General features: G+C 38.8%; 1 protein-coding gene across 1 annotated transcript; it reads left to right on the top strand.

The window, feature by feature from the left end:
* Window positions 1-284: 284 nt before the first annotated feature.
* Window positions 285-15,181, top strand: LOC139713261 (aqualysin-1-like). Its single transcript, XM_071625005.1, has 8 exons — window positions 285-308; window positions 1,241-1,393; window positions 7,937-8,072; window positions 9,279-9,385; window positions 11,321-11,462; window positions 12,014-12,210; window positions 13,156-13,327; window positions 15,015-15,181. The coding sequence occupies exons 1-8, from the start codon at window positions 285-287 to the stop codon at window positions 15,179-15,181; spliced, it is 1,098 nt and encodes a 365-aa protein (XP_071481106.1).
* Window positions 15,182-15,674: the final 493 nt, after the last annotated feature.

The raw sequence follows: 15,674 nt of genomic DNA, 5'->3' as shown, positions 1-15,674 counted from the left end.
TACTTCGAAATGAAAATGAAATATTGCCATCCAATCGTATGACAGCGAAAAAAGGCCCATGGAAGTTGTGTATGTTGATTGGATTCGAACGTTCCAAGTGCGAAGTTGTGTTCCTATAATGAAACTGAAACTGGTATTTGGCAGAAATTTGAACGTCTATCAAGCTGTCGCGAAATTGAATGCCAACTTTTAGTCATCAAATTGATTGAATTTCTCTCTAAATTAAATAAAATAAAATCTAAAAGGAGTGATATGAAATGACATTACATACTCAAAGAATCAAAATGAACCGAGATGAGAGTAGAGCAGTGAGCAAAATCACTAGAATTTAAATGCCTGTATATTGATTCGAATGCAAATCTGATGAAATGTGGCGGGAAAAACCTTTCTAATTTTCTTAGTACTTTCTTTTAATCTTTTTCCACATTTTGAATTCACAAACTTCAGTACTAGTAATCTTTACATCAAGCGATGACGGCACCAAAACTTTAAGTATTCATCACTTGTGAACGTGTTCTACTAAATTTGCTCTATTCACGCAATGATTGTAGGTATCTCACTTGTCTGATTGTTTTGGGCATATTATGTTCAAATCATTTTTTTTTTTTTTTTTGGGGGGGGGGGGGGGTAGGGAGGTTGACGGTAAAAGCAACGGTAATCACCCCCTATAGAATTTACCATTTCAAGGTTTTTGAAAGACTACAATGCTAAAAAAAATCCTTTAGTTATTACTTCAATGTAAAAAAAAAACGATATTTGTAAAAATTTGCTAAGAGTTGAACGACAGACCAGTGTAAAATTGTGAAATCATCAGGTCGGAGAATTATAAAAGTTTTGCTTGTAACAAAAAATCATTAATTTGTGAGAACACAGGAAACTTTGCATGTCAAAAACTTTCCTATTCGAGGATCGAATTTGATGTTATATTCATCTACAATTTTGTTCGTCTGTTTTCTTATTCTTTGTAGCCAACTTGAACATTGCGTGTAATGCGCTTTAATTCTGAAGAAATATAGAATAAGGACAAATTCTGATTAAACCTATCGGGTAATTGTATTTTTCAGACATTCTTACAGTTTTCGTAAATGACATGAAATATAATAATTTATGAGCAGGGTATATTTCATGTAATATAGACTGATTGAAGGAACACTCTAGCCACTCATTATATACATCTTTTCAAGACCTATGTGAAAATGATTTTAATGCCTTTTGTCTTTGAATTTGTGTCTGAATGTAGAATGACGTGGACGTAGACGCATTTGCCAGACGTTTCTCCCCTGACAGCGTGCCTGACGTAACTTTGATCAAGAGAACGTCGAATTTTATCAGGACTCTGAAAACCGCTATCAGAGCTGTCATTGTCGACCTGGATCCTAAAACTGTCGATGTGGTAACTATTCATCCCAACCTTGCTTACCCTTGCTTTTCTTACAGAAAACAAGTGCATTTGCATGTAGAGGTTAATCAGTGAGTCACTTTTAACAATGTCGCGTTTTATCATAGTAACTGATTTAATGGCGTGGTCGATGGTAAATTTCTTGTCACTCATTGATGATTCTATTTTTTTTTAAGCAGTTAACAATCATTTTAGCCAGTCTTTATTATGATCAACAGTTCATCCGTATTGCGACAATCCGTTGCCACTAGTCAGTCGGAAACTCTTTTTTGTCTTCCTTTTTTTTTGTGATAATGCCATTTTCGCCTTCTCGAAATCCCCAAACCAACTTTTCACCAAACTTGTCACCAAAAATCTGAGAAATGAAGACACTATGTGGTATTCGAAAAGCCTAATGTCAAAGTTTCCAATATCTATGCAATTGGGAATTCTGTCTACATTCCAGAAACTCCAATATGCATGATTTGAGAATCTTTAAGGGGGCACTACACTGAAAATTGAAAATTTTTCCAATTTTCTGTTTTACTTCTAAGTGACAGCTTAGGTTCTTACCTTCAATACTCATTAGGTTCTACACTGAAAAATGCAGTAAAAGTGGTTAAAATTCCTTTTTTCTGATACCCTTTTGAAGGCACATTTTTGCACTGGGGGAACGCTTATTCAAAACTCTATAGGTGGGACTACAGTGTGATAAACACTGAATATAATTATTATACTGTGTTTTTGTGGGTTTAAATCATAATTTTTGACAAAATATGGTTGTAAAAGTGCATTAAGTGAATTCTGCACATATTTTGAAGAGAAATTTATGTCTAGATACTGCTAGAAATGGCATCTGCCTGTACTTTGAGGTCAAATTTGTGTTGAAAGTATGACGAATACAACTTTTTATGTATTTTATTATTTGAAAATGACATCTTCATTTTCAAATGCCGTTTACTCAAAATGTGTTTTTTTATACCTTTGTTTATACATTTTGCTATAACTTGAAAATGCTTCAATATTTTCTTCCCAAATTTGGTACACTTATGCAGAAGGACATGCTTGATAATCTAATGGAGCATTTTGGAATTATGGACTTTAGTTTTTAAGTTATTGACAGCTGAATTCTGATTTGTTAATACCGGTTGCCATGGCAACGGGAAAACACATTTTTCAAAAATAGTCGATTAAAATCTTTGGTTTTTTGAGTTGCATCTATCGACCAAATATGAACTAAAAATGCCAAAGTTTACAGCAGTAGTAGGCATTTTTGTGGTAACCAATCACATGTAGACATCTGGTTACCATGCATAATATCATATATTACAATGTATACCATTGTATTGCTGACATCTCTAGCAACAGTATACAAATAGTGAATGGTCACGAGTGCAATGGTACGAGATTTCGCACGAGGTGAAAGATAGAGGCGCTCTATTCAACGAGGCGAAGCCGAGTTGAATAGGGCGCCTCATTATTCACCGAGTGCGAAATCTCGTTCCATTGCACGAGTAAAGACCATACACTATTTGATTTATACAACGTCCAAGTAGATCTTTTTGGTCTAAGTAGGCCTAGAAGTCTATATATGTATGAAAAATATAGCCATACTTACATGTGGATCCACTGCGATTCTCTTTCTGGCTTGTGCAATCAGGGCGTTTAGATACAGGTCGGTCCGGTCGTCACAGCCTAGCGCTCATACACGTACACTACCACTACGAAGGCCTACGTACGCGCATGCATGTACCGCACACGTACACTGCGCTAGCTGCATGCGATCCTCAATATGCAACACACAGTACACGCAGTACCGTACAATTTCTCGAACCGTGGAATAGAACGAAAAAATCGAACCAAGTTGCACGCAAAAATAGAACCAAAATTGCACGGCGCGCTGAATGGAGTACTTATTGAATATCACGTGACCAACAATCCTCCAATCAAATTACAAGGATCTACTTGGACGTTGTATAATACATATTATATATATAGTGCATGAGGCTGAATGCACTATTATATATATAGTGCATGAGGCTGAATGCACTATAACAATATAAGCACCGACAAATTCTGAATTTGCCCCGAAGGCCAGTTATATTCAATGAGGCCGCAGGCCGAATTGAATATAATTGCCTGAGGGCAAATTCAGAATTTGGAGGTGCTTGGTACTTGTTATAGTGCAATAAGATGTCATGCACTATGTGATATATAAAATAGCATACATACCCAGGCAAGATAAGCCTAGCGTTAGATCATTTCTAACAACAGTTGCACGTGTCTACACAAGCAATAATACCAGTTTCTTTGAACCTGTGTAGACAAAATCCTGAAGATCCAAATTCAACTATAGAGTCTAGGGTCTACGTGGTTATATCTAACGTTTTCTAGCTAGCCCTACGATAGGTTAGGTCTAGGGCCCTAGGGGTCCTGGCCTAACGTTTTTATACTAGATCTACGTACACTGTACTGTACGTCACTTACGAGCGACAGAGCTAGTTAACACAGGCCTACAATAGGTCAACTAACAGTAACACGTTAGACGCCCTACTTACTGCACTGTGGGTCCAGGACCAGGACTAGATGATGTTTTGTAGGATTAGGGATCTACTGGATTTAAACACAAGGCTCGTGCCAGGCCCCATTGCTGCACATGCGGATTCCGAGAGTGTGTTGTGAATGTCGTAGTAAAGTTCATAGCGTAGCGTGATCAAAGAGCGCTTAGCGTATACTGTACACACTGCCCACACGCTGCCCATTTCCACGGCGCACTTCCACGTAGAATGTACGGAGAAAGCGGCACAAATCTTGGGTTGACTTGCTCAGTAATATCCGTCGGATTGATTCCTTTTTCAGAACAGTCGGAGTCCAAAATTCGTAGGGCGTATTTGATGGCATCCTTTGTGTCCTTATTGTCTAAGATACTGTTTATATAGATCAGTCTCTCTAAAAGTAGCGAACCTGTTCATTTCAGCTTCCATGTTTAAATCTACAGCTGAAAGTCTAGTCCCATCACACAGATAAGTTGCTGGCATAGCCAGCCTGCGAGAATTGAGAATAACGATAATATCGAGCAAAATATATCGCGGTTGTGGCGCAATCGCGTTGATAAGGTGCGGGATTCAAGTACTCGATGATTAAAATGAGGGAGCAAAAACCGATATCAAATCGATAGTGGGTTATCGTTTGCAATCGTTATATTTTGCGTGCACTATAACTTTTGTCGTGCACTGCCGGCCTGTATCATAAGTATGTATGCTATTTTATATAACAATATAAGCACCGACAAATTCCGAATTTGCCCCGAAGGTCATTTATATTCAATGAGGCCGCAGGCCTCGTTGAATATAACTGCCTGAGGGCAAATTCAGAATTTGGAGGTACTTGATACTTGTTATAGTGCAATAAGATGTCATGCACTATGTGTTATATAAAATAGCATACATACCCAGGCGAACCATACGAAAGCCTATAGATATCTAGATCACTTAAGATTCTACACGTACGTGCATGACGTGTCTAGACAATACCAGTTTCTTTGAACCTGTGACCTGTGTAGACAAAATCCTGAAATCCAAATTCAACTATCGAGTCTAGGGTCTATATTTAAATCTAACATAGATCTAACAGTGCAAGTAACAGTACGATAGGTTAGGACCAACGTTAGATCTAACGTTACGAGTGACAGAGCTAGTTAACACTAAGTGACCAACGTTAGACCGAATAGGTCTAACGTTATGGATGTAACACGTTAGACTGTATTTTATAGTGACGCCCTACTTACTGCACTGGGTCCAGGACCAGGACTAGATGATGCATTGTAGGATTAGGGATCAACTGGATTTAAAAACAAGGCTCGTGCCAGGCATTGTAGTCACCATTGCTGAAAATGTGGATGCCTAGAGTGTGTTGTAGAAGTTTATAGCGTGGCGTGATCAAAGACTCGCGCTTAGCGTACATACCGTACATACGCCGCCCATCTACGGGGCACTTCCGCGTAGAATGTACGGAGAAAGCAGCACAAATCTTGGGTTGACTTGCTTACTACCCGTCGGATTGATTCCCTTTTCACAACAGTAGGAGTCTAAAATTCTTAGGGCGTATTTGATGACATCCTTTGTTTTCTTTGTGTCTCTATCTATAGATCACTCTCTGTAAAAGTAGTGAACCTGCTGTTGTTTTCAGCTTCCATGTTTAAATCTACCGCTGAAAGTCTAGTCCCACACAGATAAGTTGCTGGCATAGCCAGCGAGAATCGAGAATAACGATAATATCGAGCAAAGCATATCGCGGTTGTGGCAGAATCGCGTCGATAAGATGCGAGATTCAAGTACTCGATTATTAAAGTGAGGGAGCAAAAACCGATAGTCACATCGATAGTGGGTTATCGTTTGCAATCGTTATATTTTGCGTGCACTATAACTTTGGTCATGCACTGCCGGCCTGTATCATAAGTATGTATGCTATTTTATATATAGTTTTATGGGGTTTTGATAGATTCTTCATGACATAAATGCAAAATATGTGATTTTTTGTCATTTTTAATTTTGTTGGTGTAGTGCCCACTTAAAGATTCTTTTATATTGAATTAGTATCGATTGATGTACAGTGGAAAATGACTAAAAATAATGTTAGTGAGTATAATTTCAAAAGTGTTCTGGTCAGATCAATTCAATTCAATTAAATTCAATTCAATATGATTTTATTTCCATGTAAAGTAATACATTCACGGTCCCCCTTTGGGGTGTTACGGCACATTTTGGTAAATTACCAGAATGTGCAATTTACCAAAATGCGCCGTAACTATATTACGGCACATTTTGGTAACTGCACATTTTGGTAATAGAAATTTGTTACCAAAATGTGCCGATAGTGCACCTATACCTGACGGGATCAACTGTTACCAAAAATGTGCTGTTAAAAGTAGATTTGCCTGCACATTTTGGACAATCTGCACATTTTGGGTAACTGAACTAAAAACCCATAGATGGGCTTGAGAGTTGATACGGTCAATAGTTAAGGTGATATGGTCCTGCAGTAAAGACAGGTAAGACACTTTTTTTAAGCTCACATTGCGATCGCTTTTCGTTTTGAGGGGCCCCCTTGGGCCCCTATATAGATGGGGATGAAAGTTTGAGGTGTGGGGACCAAGGGGGGAGAACACAGTTTCATCTTTTTCTTCAGAACCAGTGGGCGAATTTCAATCAAACTTGGTGGGGATCATCCTTAGAGGGTTGGGTAATAAGGTTGTTCCTGAAAGAAAGATATTATTCTGAGGGGTCAAGGCTCAGACTTGAGTTTCTTCAGTTTGTCTCCCTCTACAAGTGAAATTTTATTTTAAGATCGCAACAACAGGTTGTTCCTGTTGCGCATATGGCCCCAATGGGGAGCCACCCCCAGGAAGTAGGTAGAAATTTGTGCTCCAGGATATAAAGCATTACACGCAAGATATGTAGTACATGGATATCTTTACAGCTGAAGAAAATAATTTGTTTATGGGAATACCTAGGGTATCCCCTTTGGAGACCCGGGGGGGGGGGGGGCACATTTTCATCTTCTTCAGCACCAGTCGTGCTAGTGGGCGGATTTCAGATCATCAAACTTAGTGAGGAGCATTCTTAGTGCGTAGGGTCCCAAAGTTGTAAGTAAGTGTTGGTCAAGTGCATTTATAGGAGATTGCATTCCAGGAGTATTTATTAAGATGGTAAATAATTGTTCCAGGCAGGACTAGTGTTCAGTGTTAGTAATTTTTTGAAGGGGGGGATTTTTCTGGCATTGATAGAGTCCTTGAGCTGCCATGGCACTTTCATAGTACTGGGTCATGGGTGTGGCGATACAGTTTTAATTTGTTTTTGTGATGATTGTGGAGGAGCAGAAAGTTACCAAAATGTGCCGTCAATGTCCTGCACATTTTGGTAAATTTACCAAAATTTACCAAAATGTGCAGGTACCAAAATGCACCGTAACATGTTACGGCACATTTTGGTAACTGGATATTTTGGTAATTTACCAAAATGTGCAATTTCCAAAATGTGCCGTAACATGTCACGGCACATTTTGGTAACTGCACATTTTGGTAATTTACCAAAATGTGCAATTTACTAAAATGTGCCGTAACATGGGGCGAGGGTCATGGTCGCGTGGTCAAATTTGTTGAAGTTTGCAGAGATTAGCATGTACGTGATGAAATGTTTATTTGTACAGACTTGCAAGATTGCAGCATGGAAGGCAAAAATACAATACTCAGATGAGCGCTAGACCCAAATGGGCCTTCTGTTGTGAGAAAATTCTATGTCACTTCTACACAATAGCAGAGGTATTATTCTTGTGACGACTTTATCGCTTCGAGTTTATATACCTTATAGCGTTGTAACATAACGCCCCTTCATTATCTCTTTTTGTTTCAAAGAACATTTTTTCTTCATCAATGGAAACAAATTGTAAAAACAAATGTATACAAATTAATGGTGTGAAGTGATGATCAATACAAATTGATGATGTTCAATACCGACAATGAACATTAAAACAATCAATTCAAATGAATGTTTTATATAGGTGCGGTCGTTGCCGGGTGTGAGTTACGTCGAGGAAGACGCATTGGGTCGCGTCAATTACGACGATGCATTAAGCTGGGGCACTGACCGCGTCAACCAGAAAGATCTTCCATTGGATAACAATGACGATTTCAAGTGTGAGAAAACTTAATGCAGTTATGTAGTTAGTGATGTACTTGTGAGTATGCAATTACAAATACGGGTTTGGTGAAAATACAGCCATCGACTGGGTGAACTGATCGCTCAAAGCTGGTCAATAATTGTAAATGTTCCCTCATGGGCAGAATATTCATGAGAGTGTTCTCCAGTGAGTCAGCATTGTGTGTGTGCGTGTGTGTGTGTGTGTGTGTGTGTGTGGTGTTTGTTTGTCTGTTTATTTGTGTTTCTTTGTATAAAGTGATTAAAGAGGGACGTGGTATGTTTCATTCGATAAATGGTGCAATCACACACATATGGTTATTCTTTTCGCTTTATACAATATAATAAACTTAGATATGGGGGTAGGGTGATTGAAAAAAAAAACAAACCCGAATTTCTTTCGTTCGATCAAACCATGATACATGTATAGTCTATGAGATCTAAGCTTTTGTTTTACTGCAGGCTTTTGTGTAATATTGTCTATTCATGTGCGCATTTTGTGCAATTAAGCAGATATTGATCAGTTTGATCAAGTTGATCAAAGTTGATTTTTGTATGTTAAGACATGCAGAATTTTGTATAACATTCGTATACATGCTTTGAATTTGCATATAAGTATTTGCTCGTAAAAAGAATAAGATATATATGTGACTTAGCAGCACAAGTGAGAAGAAAATAGCTGCCTAATTTTGATTTTTGTTTGTTTGTTTGTTTCATTTCCATCTGAGGAGATAGCTGGATAGCCCATATTCAGCTGCAATAGCTGGTCTTCCATGGGGTCCAGTTGGATGTGAGGTGGGACCACTTCACCGGGTTAAACACCCTGCTCTTTGCGATTAATGAATGAAGCGGGATCTTTTACGTGCATGAGTTGTTACTCTCTCATACACGGGACCTCCATTTTATGTCCTATCCGAGGGACACATGACATTTGTGAATATGATTCCGATATCGTACGAAATTCAAATGAAGAACATCATGAAAAAAAAGAGCAAATAAATGATACATGAGGAAGCAAGAATAACTGGGAGAGCTTGAGGTGCAGGGACATTAAATCAAGTATCTTTGAATTATATTCGCATATATACTTCTATACTTATATACTTCTATACGTACGTATATTTATGTTAGCACCTGCCTGATGTATCTATCTACCCATCTCTCTCTCTCTCTCTCTCTCTCTCTCTCTCTTTGTCTTCTCGCAGATGATGGTGAAGGTGGGAACATCTACATCATAGACACTGGCATACGCGTCACCCATAATGATTTCAACGGCCGCGCCACATGGGCAGAAAATATCGTGGACAGCAATGTGAGTCACGTGTCTAACACTTTCACTGTCGGGGTTTCCGTCACGCGTTCTCTACTCTTTATCTCAATCTTTTATAATTCAGAATATACCAAGAAACATTGAGAAAGAGGTCAATACCCTTGCCTTCACTTCCAGCGCTACACTGAACAGGATAAATGATTTTTTTTTCCCTCTTGAAGATGCTCCAGTTCGCATTAAACTCGATCACGACGAACGAGTGGCACCGGTCAAAGCTTGATAAACGCTGGCTACCTGTCCACTCCTGAAAAGAACACAGTGTCCAACAGTGTGTTCACAGTGTGTTCACATAGTCGATTATGTTAAACGCTCGAATCTAACAGTGTGAGGACGATTTCACACTGTGGTGTAGTTTTGATCAAAGAGTGTTCACATAACGATGCTTTGTTTCACACAGCTGTAAATTGATGACTCACGTTGTGTTCACACTGTCAAAATGTTCACACTGTCTCGAGTTTAACAGTGTGAAGAGATTTCACATACTGTGTTCACACTGTGGGACACTGTGTTCTTTCCAGCAGGGTACGACAGGGTCAGAACGTCGATGTCTACTTTTAATCCTGTCAGAGCCCCGAGTTCCGCTTTGAAAATGTCATCATAGCTGGATAGCAGGCTTTGCACGCGTTTAATAACGTTTTAAGACTGATTTACTTCTTGCCAGTCGATCTTAAGAAATTTCAACCAATCGCGTCCCAGCAAGCTCGGCCCCTATCGCCCTTGCTATCAGCAGGCGGAGAACAGCCGTTTGGTTGTACAGAGTAGGTCGCTGTCTCCTAGGAACTTCACTGTCTGACTGGTTGATGTTCGAAGCTTGTAGGTTTAAGTCTTTATTGTAGTTTTGACCTTTCATCTTCTTCCAGTGACATATCCAGTTCTGGGGGGCATTTCATGAACCATTTTGTCTGACAACTTTGTTAGACAAATTTTCTCTCAGCCAATAAGATGCAAGGATTTCAGTAGCTTTCAACAGTTTGTCAGACAAAATATCTGACAAAACGCTTCATGAAATGCCCCCCTGATCGTTTATCATCGTCACACCAGCTCCCGTAAGATTGAATTTTCCTCCCACTGCCGTTGTCACAATATTGGCTTGGTGTGTTTTGAGGTCGCATGATAATTGTACAATGTACTTAGTCATTTCATTCAAATTCGTACCGTAGTCACATTACGTGAATTTGTGAGACGACGCAGTTCAGCGAAATAGCAGTCTTTCTCTCACCGTCACGACCGTGTTCCCTTTCTCTGTGACGAGACCGACACTGGAAGGGATCCGTGTGTCCTACACAGGGCATAAAAAAAACAAAAGTCCAAGAACGGCGCTGCGTAGGATCCTACAGTAAGCCTGTACGTGATGTAATGAGTGTCGAAGTCACAGGCCTTGCCTAGTGTAGTGATATGGACTGCAGGCATATATCTCGTGGGCTGTATGACTCTTGGGCCTTGGACTCTTGACGGGCAACCGTGGAAACTACATATTGTTCGGCTGGAGAAGGACGTTTTGCTCACACTCTCACCGTACGCAATTTTGCTGTTCAGGTACCGGTACTGTGCATGTGGTACGCGGAGATTATTTGAGTCCGTTTTACAAAGGAGTGCGTTAATCTCCACTTTGAACTGACGATCACCACCATTGACCACTATGTACAGGGGCGGATCCAGGAATTCCGTAAAGAGGGGGCGCGTCTACAAAATTAAAGGGGCGCACGCACCCCTGACCCATTTTTTCTTTTTATTTCTTTTGTTTCAACAAAAGATAAAGGGGGTGGGCGTGCGCCGGTTGCGGTCCTCCCTGGATCCGCCCCTGATGTAGAAAACACAGTCAATGTAGCCAATTTAATAATATCAGTACGATATTTTCATTCCAGGACTGCATTTGCATAGTTTAGTTCGGTTAGTTTTGTTTTTTTTCTACCGCAGAACGAAGATTTCGATGGGCACGGAACCCACTGTGCAGGGACGGCGGCAGGTACCAGGTATGGTGTCGCTAAAAAGGCAAATGTGTACGCCGTGAAAGTTTGCTATTGCGCTGGATTCTGCCGTTCCTCTGACGTGGTTGCTGGTGAGTATCAAATCAACTTGTAAAAGTCAGATAGACAAAAAAAAACCACTAATGTTATTTTGAGTACACCTTTGCAATTGGGTTATTCAATTTCTGCTTGGTCCGACTATCAAATGGTTAACCTCTCAGTTCGGATGGGTATTAGACGAGATTAGACCATAAATATTGTGATATACAGACCAAGTCAATGGACCATGTGGATATTAAACGAAATGGACATAGCCCATCTGGTAAGGAGGCAAAGTGTTAATTGGACTAAATGAAGTTACTATGTACTAGACGAGTTGGTCGTATAGGTCAAAGAGAATTGGACCACGTGGGTTGAGACTAAGCGGGTTTTAGACGAAGTTGGAATATACCAAGTCATAGATCACCAAAATACGCCAAACGAGTATCAGCGAGAAAAGGCAAGCAAAGTAAGAAACAATAGTGTGTTTTCTGTGAAGTGATCTTGGCGCAAGTTTGAGGAAATTACAGTGTAGTAAAAAGTTTCGTGTGCATGCACGATCATTATTCCGCAACATTCACTCGTATTCCATCTCGTCGTACAGGGGTCGACTATGTCGCTAGAAAGAAGACGGATGGCGAAGAGAACGTGGTAGCGTCTATGTCGTTGACATTTCTAATGCACTCCCAGGCTCTGCAGGGTACAGTGACTTCCGCAATTCAAGAGGGCGTGGTTGTAGTCGCAGCTTCTGGGAACCAAGGCGATGACGCCTGCGAAGTAATGCCGGCAAACATTCATGGGGTATGCTATTACGTCTAGGGCTATTAACGATGCTCGGTACGCTGAACATGGTCCTTGTGAATTACCAACATCTGATCATTTCTCCCTCTTTCTGTTTACCATAATCATCAACAGATTATGCTCTAGTCTTTTGTGTATTTTAGTACATAATCAGTACATACTCCGTCAAGGTAATTCCATGCTACCGTGAACGTGAAAGTCTTACATTTTGGAAGAATTTGAAATTGACGCTCAAAATTTATTCAGTCAAGTTTCCGATTCTAGTAAATGTATATTCGTTAAAGAATAATTTCCCTATTATTTACAATATTGAAGAGTTTGTTTGCAAAAACCCATAAGTCCATATTTGTCAAATGGAGATATTTAAAGGTCAGAAAATAAAGAGAATAACAAGAAAAGTTTTGCTTCTTTTGACCATAACTTCAAAAATATACCTTTATATGTAGTGACCAATATATCATTAAAAAGGTATTATTTTGTGCTTTATGACAGAGACCGTACTTCAAAATCTTCAAAAATGGACTTATCAGTTTTTGCAAACATACTCTTCAATTGAAGTGATATTCCAATCGATGGCTGAAAAATATATAGTAACTATCTTTATATTGAAAGGGATCACATTGATCCATATGTATATTGGCCTTCCTGGGGCCCTCGAACGCACAGGTCCAAGAAGTGTGTTGGTCTCATAGAGATAGCTACACAGTTCATGTTCATAACAGGTCAATTTCATGAAATCATCACATAAAAGTCTTCGCATGAATCTCAGAGTGACCAAGGTCGCTCATACATGTACACTGTTGTAAAGCTTTTATGATTATAGACTTTCAAAGAGAATTAGAATCCATCAAGTCTCTCATGGTGTCTTCTGAGCAGAGTATCCATCAAAAGAGCTTCATGAAGCGCACCTGTTCTCTCTCACCCTCCCCCTCCTTCGTATCTAAGGTTATCACTGTGGGCAACACACAGAGAAACGATATCATGCACTACAGCTCTAACTACGGCAAGTGCGTGGACATTCTGGCGCCAGGGACGTCCATCACAAGCGCGAGTCACTGGAACGACTACGAGTCGGCCGTCAAGACCGGAACAAGCATGGCCTGTGCTCACGTTGCAGGTACGTGTATGTTTACTATGAACACCTGCACTGACACCCATACACGCCATCATACAGACCAAGACACACACAGGCACAGTGTCGATATTATGTTTGTAAAGTCTTTCCTGTGATGAGTCTTGAGCAAAGACTAACCTGCCAGCTGTAGCTGGATATACGATTCAACTCCACGTGCGGAGACACTCACTTTGAAACCTGCTAAATAAAGACACACTCTCTAAGCCTTAGAATCGTCTCAAAAATGCATCTTCGTTTCTAACCGTTCCCACTTCAAATCAACGGCATACAAATGCCAAGCCAACACACATCACACGTTTTCCCACTATCATTATCATCAAATATACATGCATTTCTGTTTCATAAATTCTTAAAATTAATAATTTTGAGAACCTAAGATGCAAACTTTATACATCCATTTTTTTTTTCACTTTAAGATGCATAAGATTTGATGCTGAAAAACAAATAAAACAATGAAAGTACATTATTGATGATTTCATTATCTTCCAAAATATTCCATATTATGAAACGTATACAATATCATTTAGAGTCTTTTATTTTCGAATTTGATAATTGAAATTGAATTGAAATAACATCATTTTATATTTCTGCATTCAAATCTTCTTCATTTCTCTTTGTCCAAAGAAATGTACAAAATATATTATCTCGTGTCAAACTGTCAAAGAAAACAAAAAGCAAATTCATGTATGAAATAAATAATACAAATCACTACTAGACTCTCCCTCCCATGCAATGCTTGACACCATTTTGGACCATTTAACTATCAAAAGGACTAAGGGAATGAAGGGTACGAGGTTATATACATGCTTTGCAGGTGGATCAACTTTTTCTTTTCGAATAACCGTGTAAACAATCCATAAAAATGGAATGATTTAAAAATCAATGACACAAAACAAACTAGACTCTCTCTCTCTGCACTTACATGAAAACCATAGATTTCTCTCATCCTTTTTCGGGCCTTCATTATCTAACCCTTTTCACTCACTAACCCTAACCCTAACCCTTGCCCCTTCCATCTTCATGTTCCTATAATGCTATAATGGGCTGATTTCACTGATCACGCAAACGATTTGCGAAGGACGAATAGAAAAGTACATATAAGTATATATTCTATATATATATATATATACATATATATATGCATATATATATTATACATATATATGTGTGCATATATATATATATATATATATATGTATATATGCAATAGTTTAGGTCCAAGCATGTTGCGAATTCACGTATTGGCTCCAATATAACTAAGAATCAAGAAATGAATTAGTAATGCATTATTTCGCCAATAACGAATGAGTTTATTGTACCCAAATTTTCGGTGGCCTCCACCTTCTTCAGGAGTGTCGTCCTTGACTCTTCGTTATAAATATGAATATAAATATATATATATATATATATATATATATATATATCAACATAAATAAATGAAGAGTTTGTTCGTAAAAACCGATAAGTCCATATTTGCCAAATGGAGATATTTGCGATTAAAGGTCAAGAAAAATAAAGAGAATAATAAGAAAATTTTTAATTCTTTTTATCATAACTTCAGAAATGTACCTTTATTATGTAGTGACCTATATCATTTAAAAGGTGTTATTTTGTACTTTATGACAGAGACCGTCATAAAGTGTTTATTCCTCGCCATTTTCTCTTCAAGGAGCAGCCGCTATCTTGATGGCGAATCGAGGCGTACAGCCCAGTGAAGTTCGTAATATACTAGTGAGGGAAGCGACATCTGATAGAATACATGGAAATCTGGCAGACACGCCCAACAAACTTCTGTACGTTGAACCTCAGGATGAAAGAAATAGAGAAGAACTTTAACGAGGAAATCTTGAAATTAGGTTTAGAGTAAGAGAGACAACTGCTGCTGCACAGTAAATTCCTCCAGTTTTATATACTTTATTTTGTTGCATTCGAATTATCTCCACTTTCATGCAGTATACATATGCACAATAATACCGTTAGAACTAAGGTCTACTACATAATTGTTATCTTTAAAGTAGCGTTTATTAACGATTGATGTAATAATAGTTAGTGTTGTATTTCATCAAACAGTGTACAGTTGAGATCGCAAGGAAACGAAAACAGAACAACCTGCAAATGTCATAATTGTCAAGTGAACCGACGCTCGATGTGACTTCTCTACCAAGTGTCATGCACGTTACTTTGTAAAGACGTTGAAAGATATTAGAACATGATTCAGCAAAACAGTAAATGCAGTACATAATAGTAGAATACGAACTATATCTCCACCCCTTCAAAACTACAGGGGTGAGCCTGTGACTCTAATTTCTACAATTTGCCATTTTTTTTT

The sequence above is a fragment of the Diadema antillarum genome, unplaced genomic scaffold, assembly GCF_040938485.1.
Source record: "Diadema antillarum isolate AM-2024a unplaced genomic scaffold, OU_Dant_1.0 seq00001936_RagTag, whole genome shotgun sequence".
Classification (NCBI taxonomy): domain Eukaryota; kingdom Metazoa; phylum Echinodermata; class Echinoidea; order Diadematoida; family Diadematidae; genus Diadema; species Diadema antillarum.
This window is presented reverse-complemented; position numbering and strand designations above follow the sequence as displayed.

Excerpts from the sequence above, each read along its gene's own strand:
- LOC139713261 (XM_071625005.1), top strand. The coding sequence starts at position 285 with ATGAACCGAGATGAGAGTAGAGCA. Across the intron at positions 11,463-12,013 it reads TTCCTCTGACGTGGTTGCTG|GGGTCGACTATGTCGCTAGA; the intron begins GTGAGTATCAAA and ends CTCGTCGTACAG. Across the intron at positions 13,328-15,014 it reads GGCCTGTGCTCACGTTGCAG|GAGCAGCCGCTATCTTGATG; the intron begins GTACGTGTATGT and ends TTTCTCTTCAAG.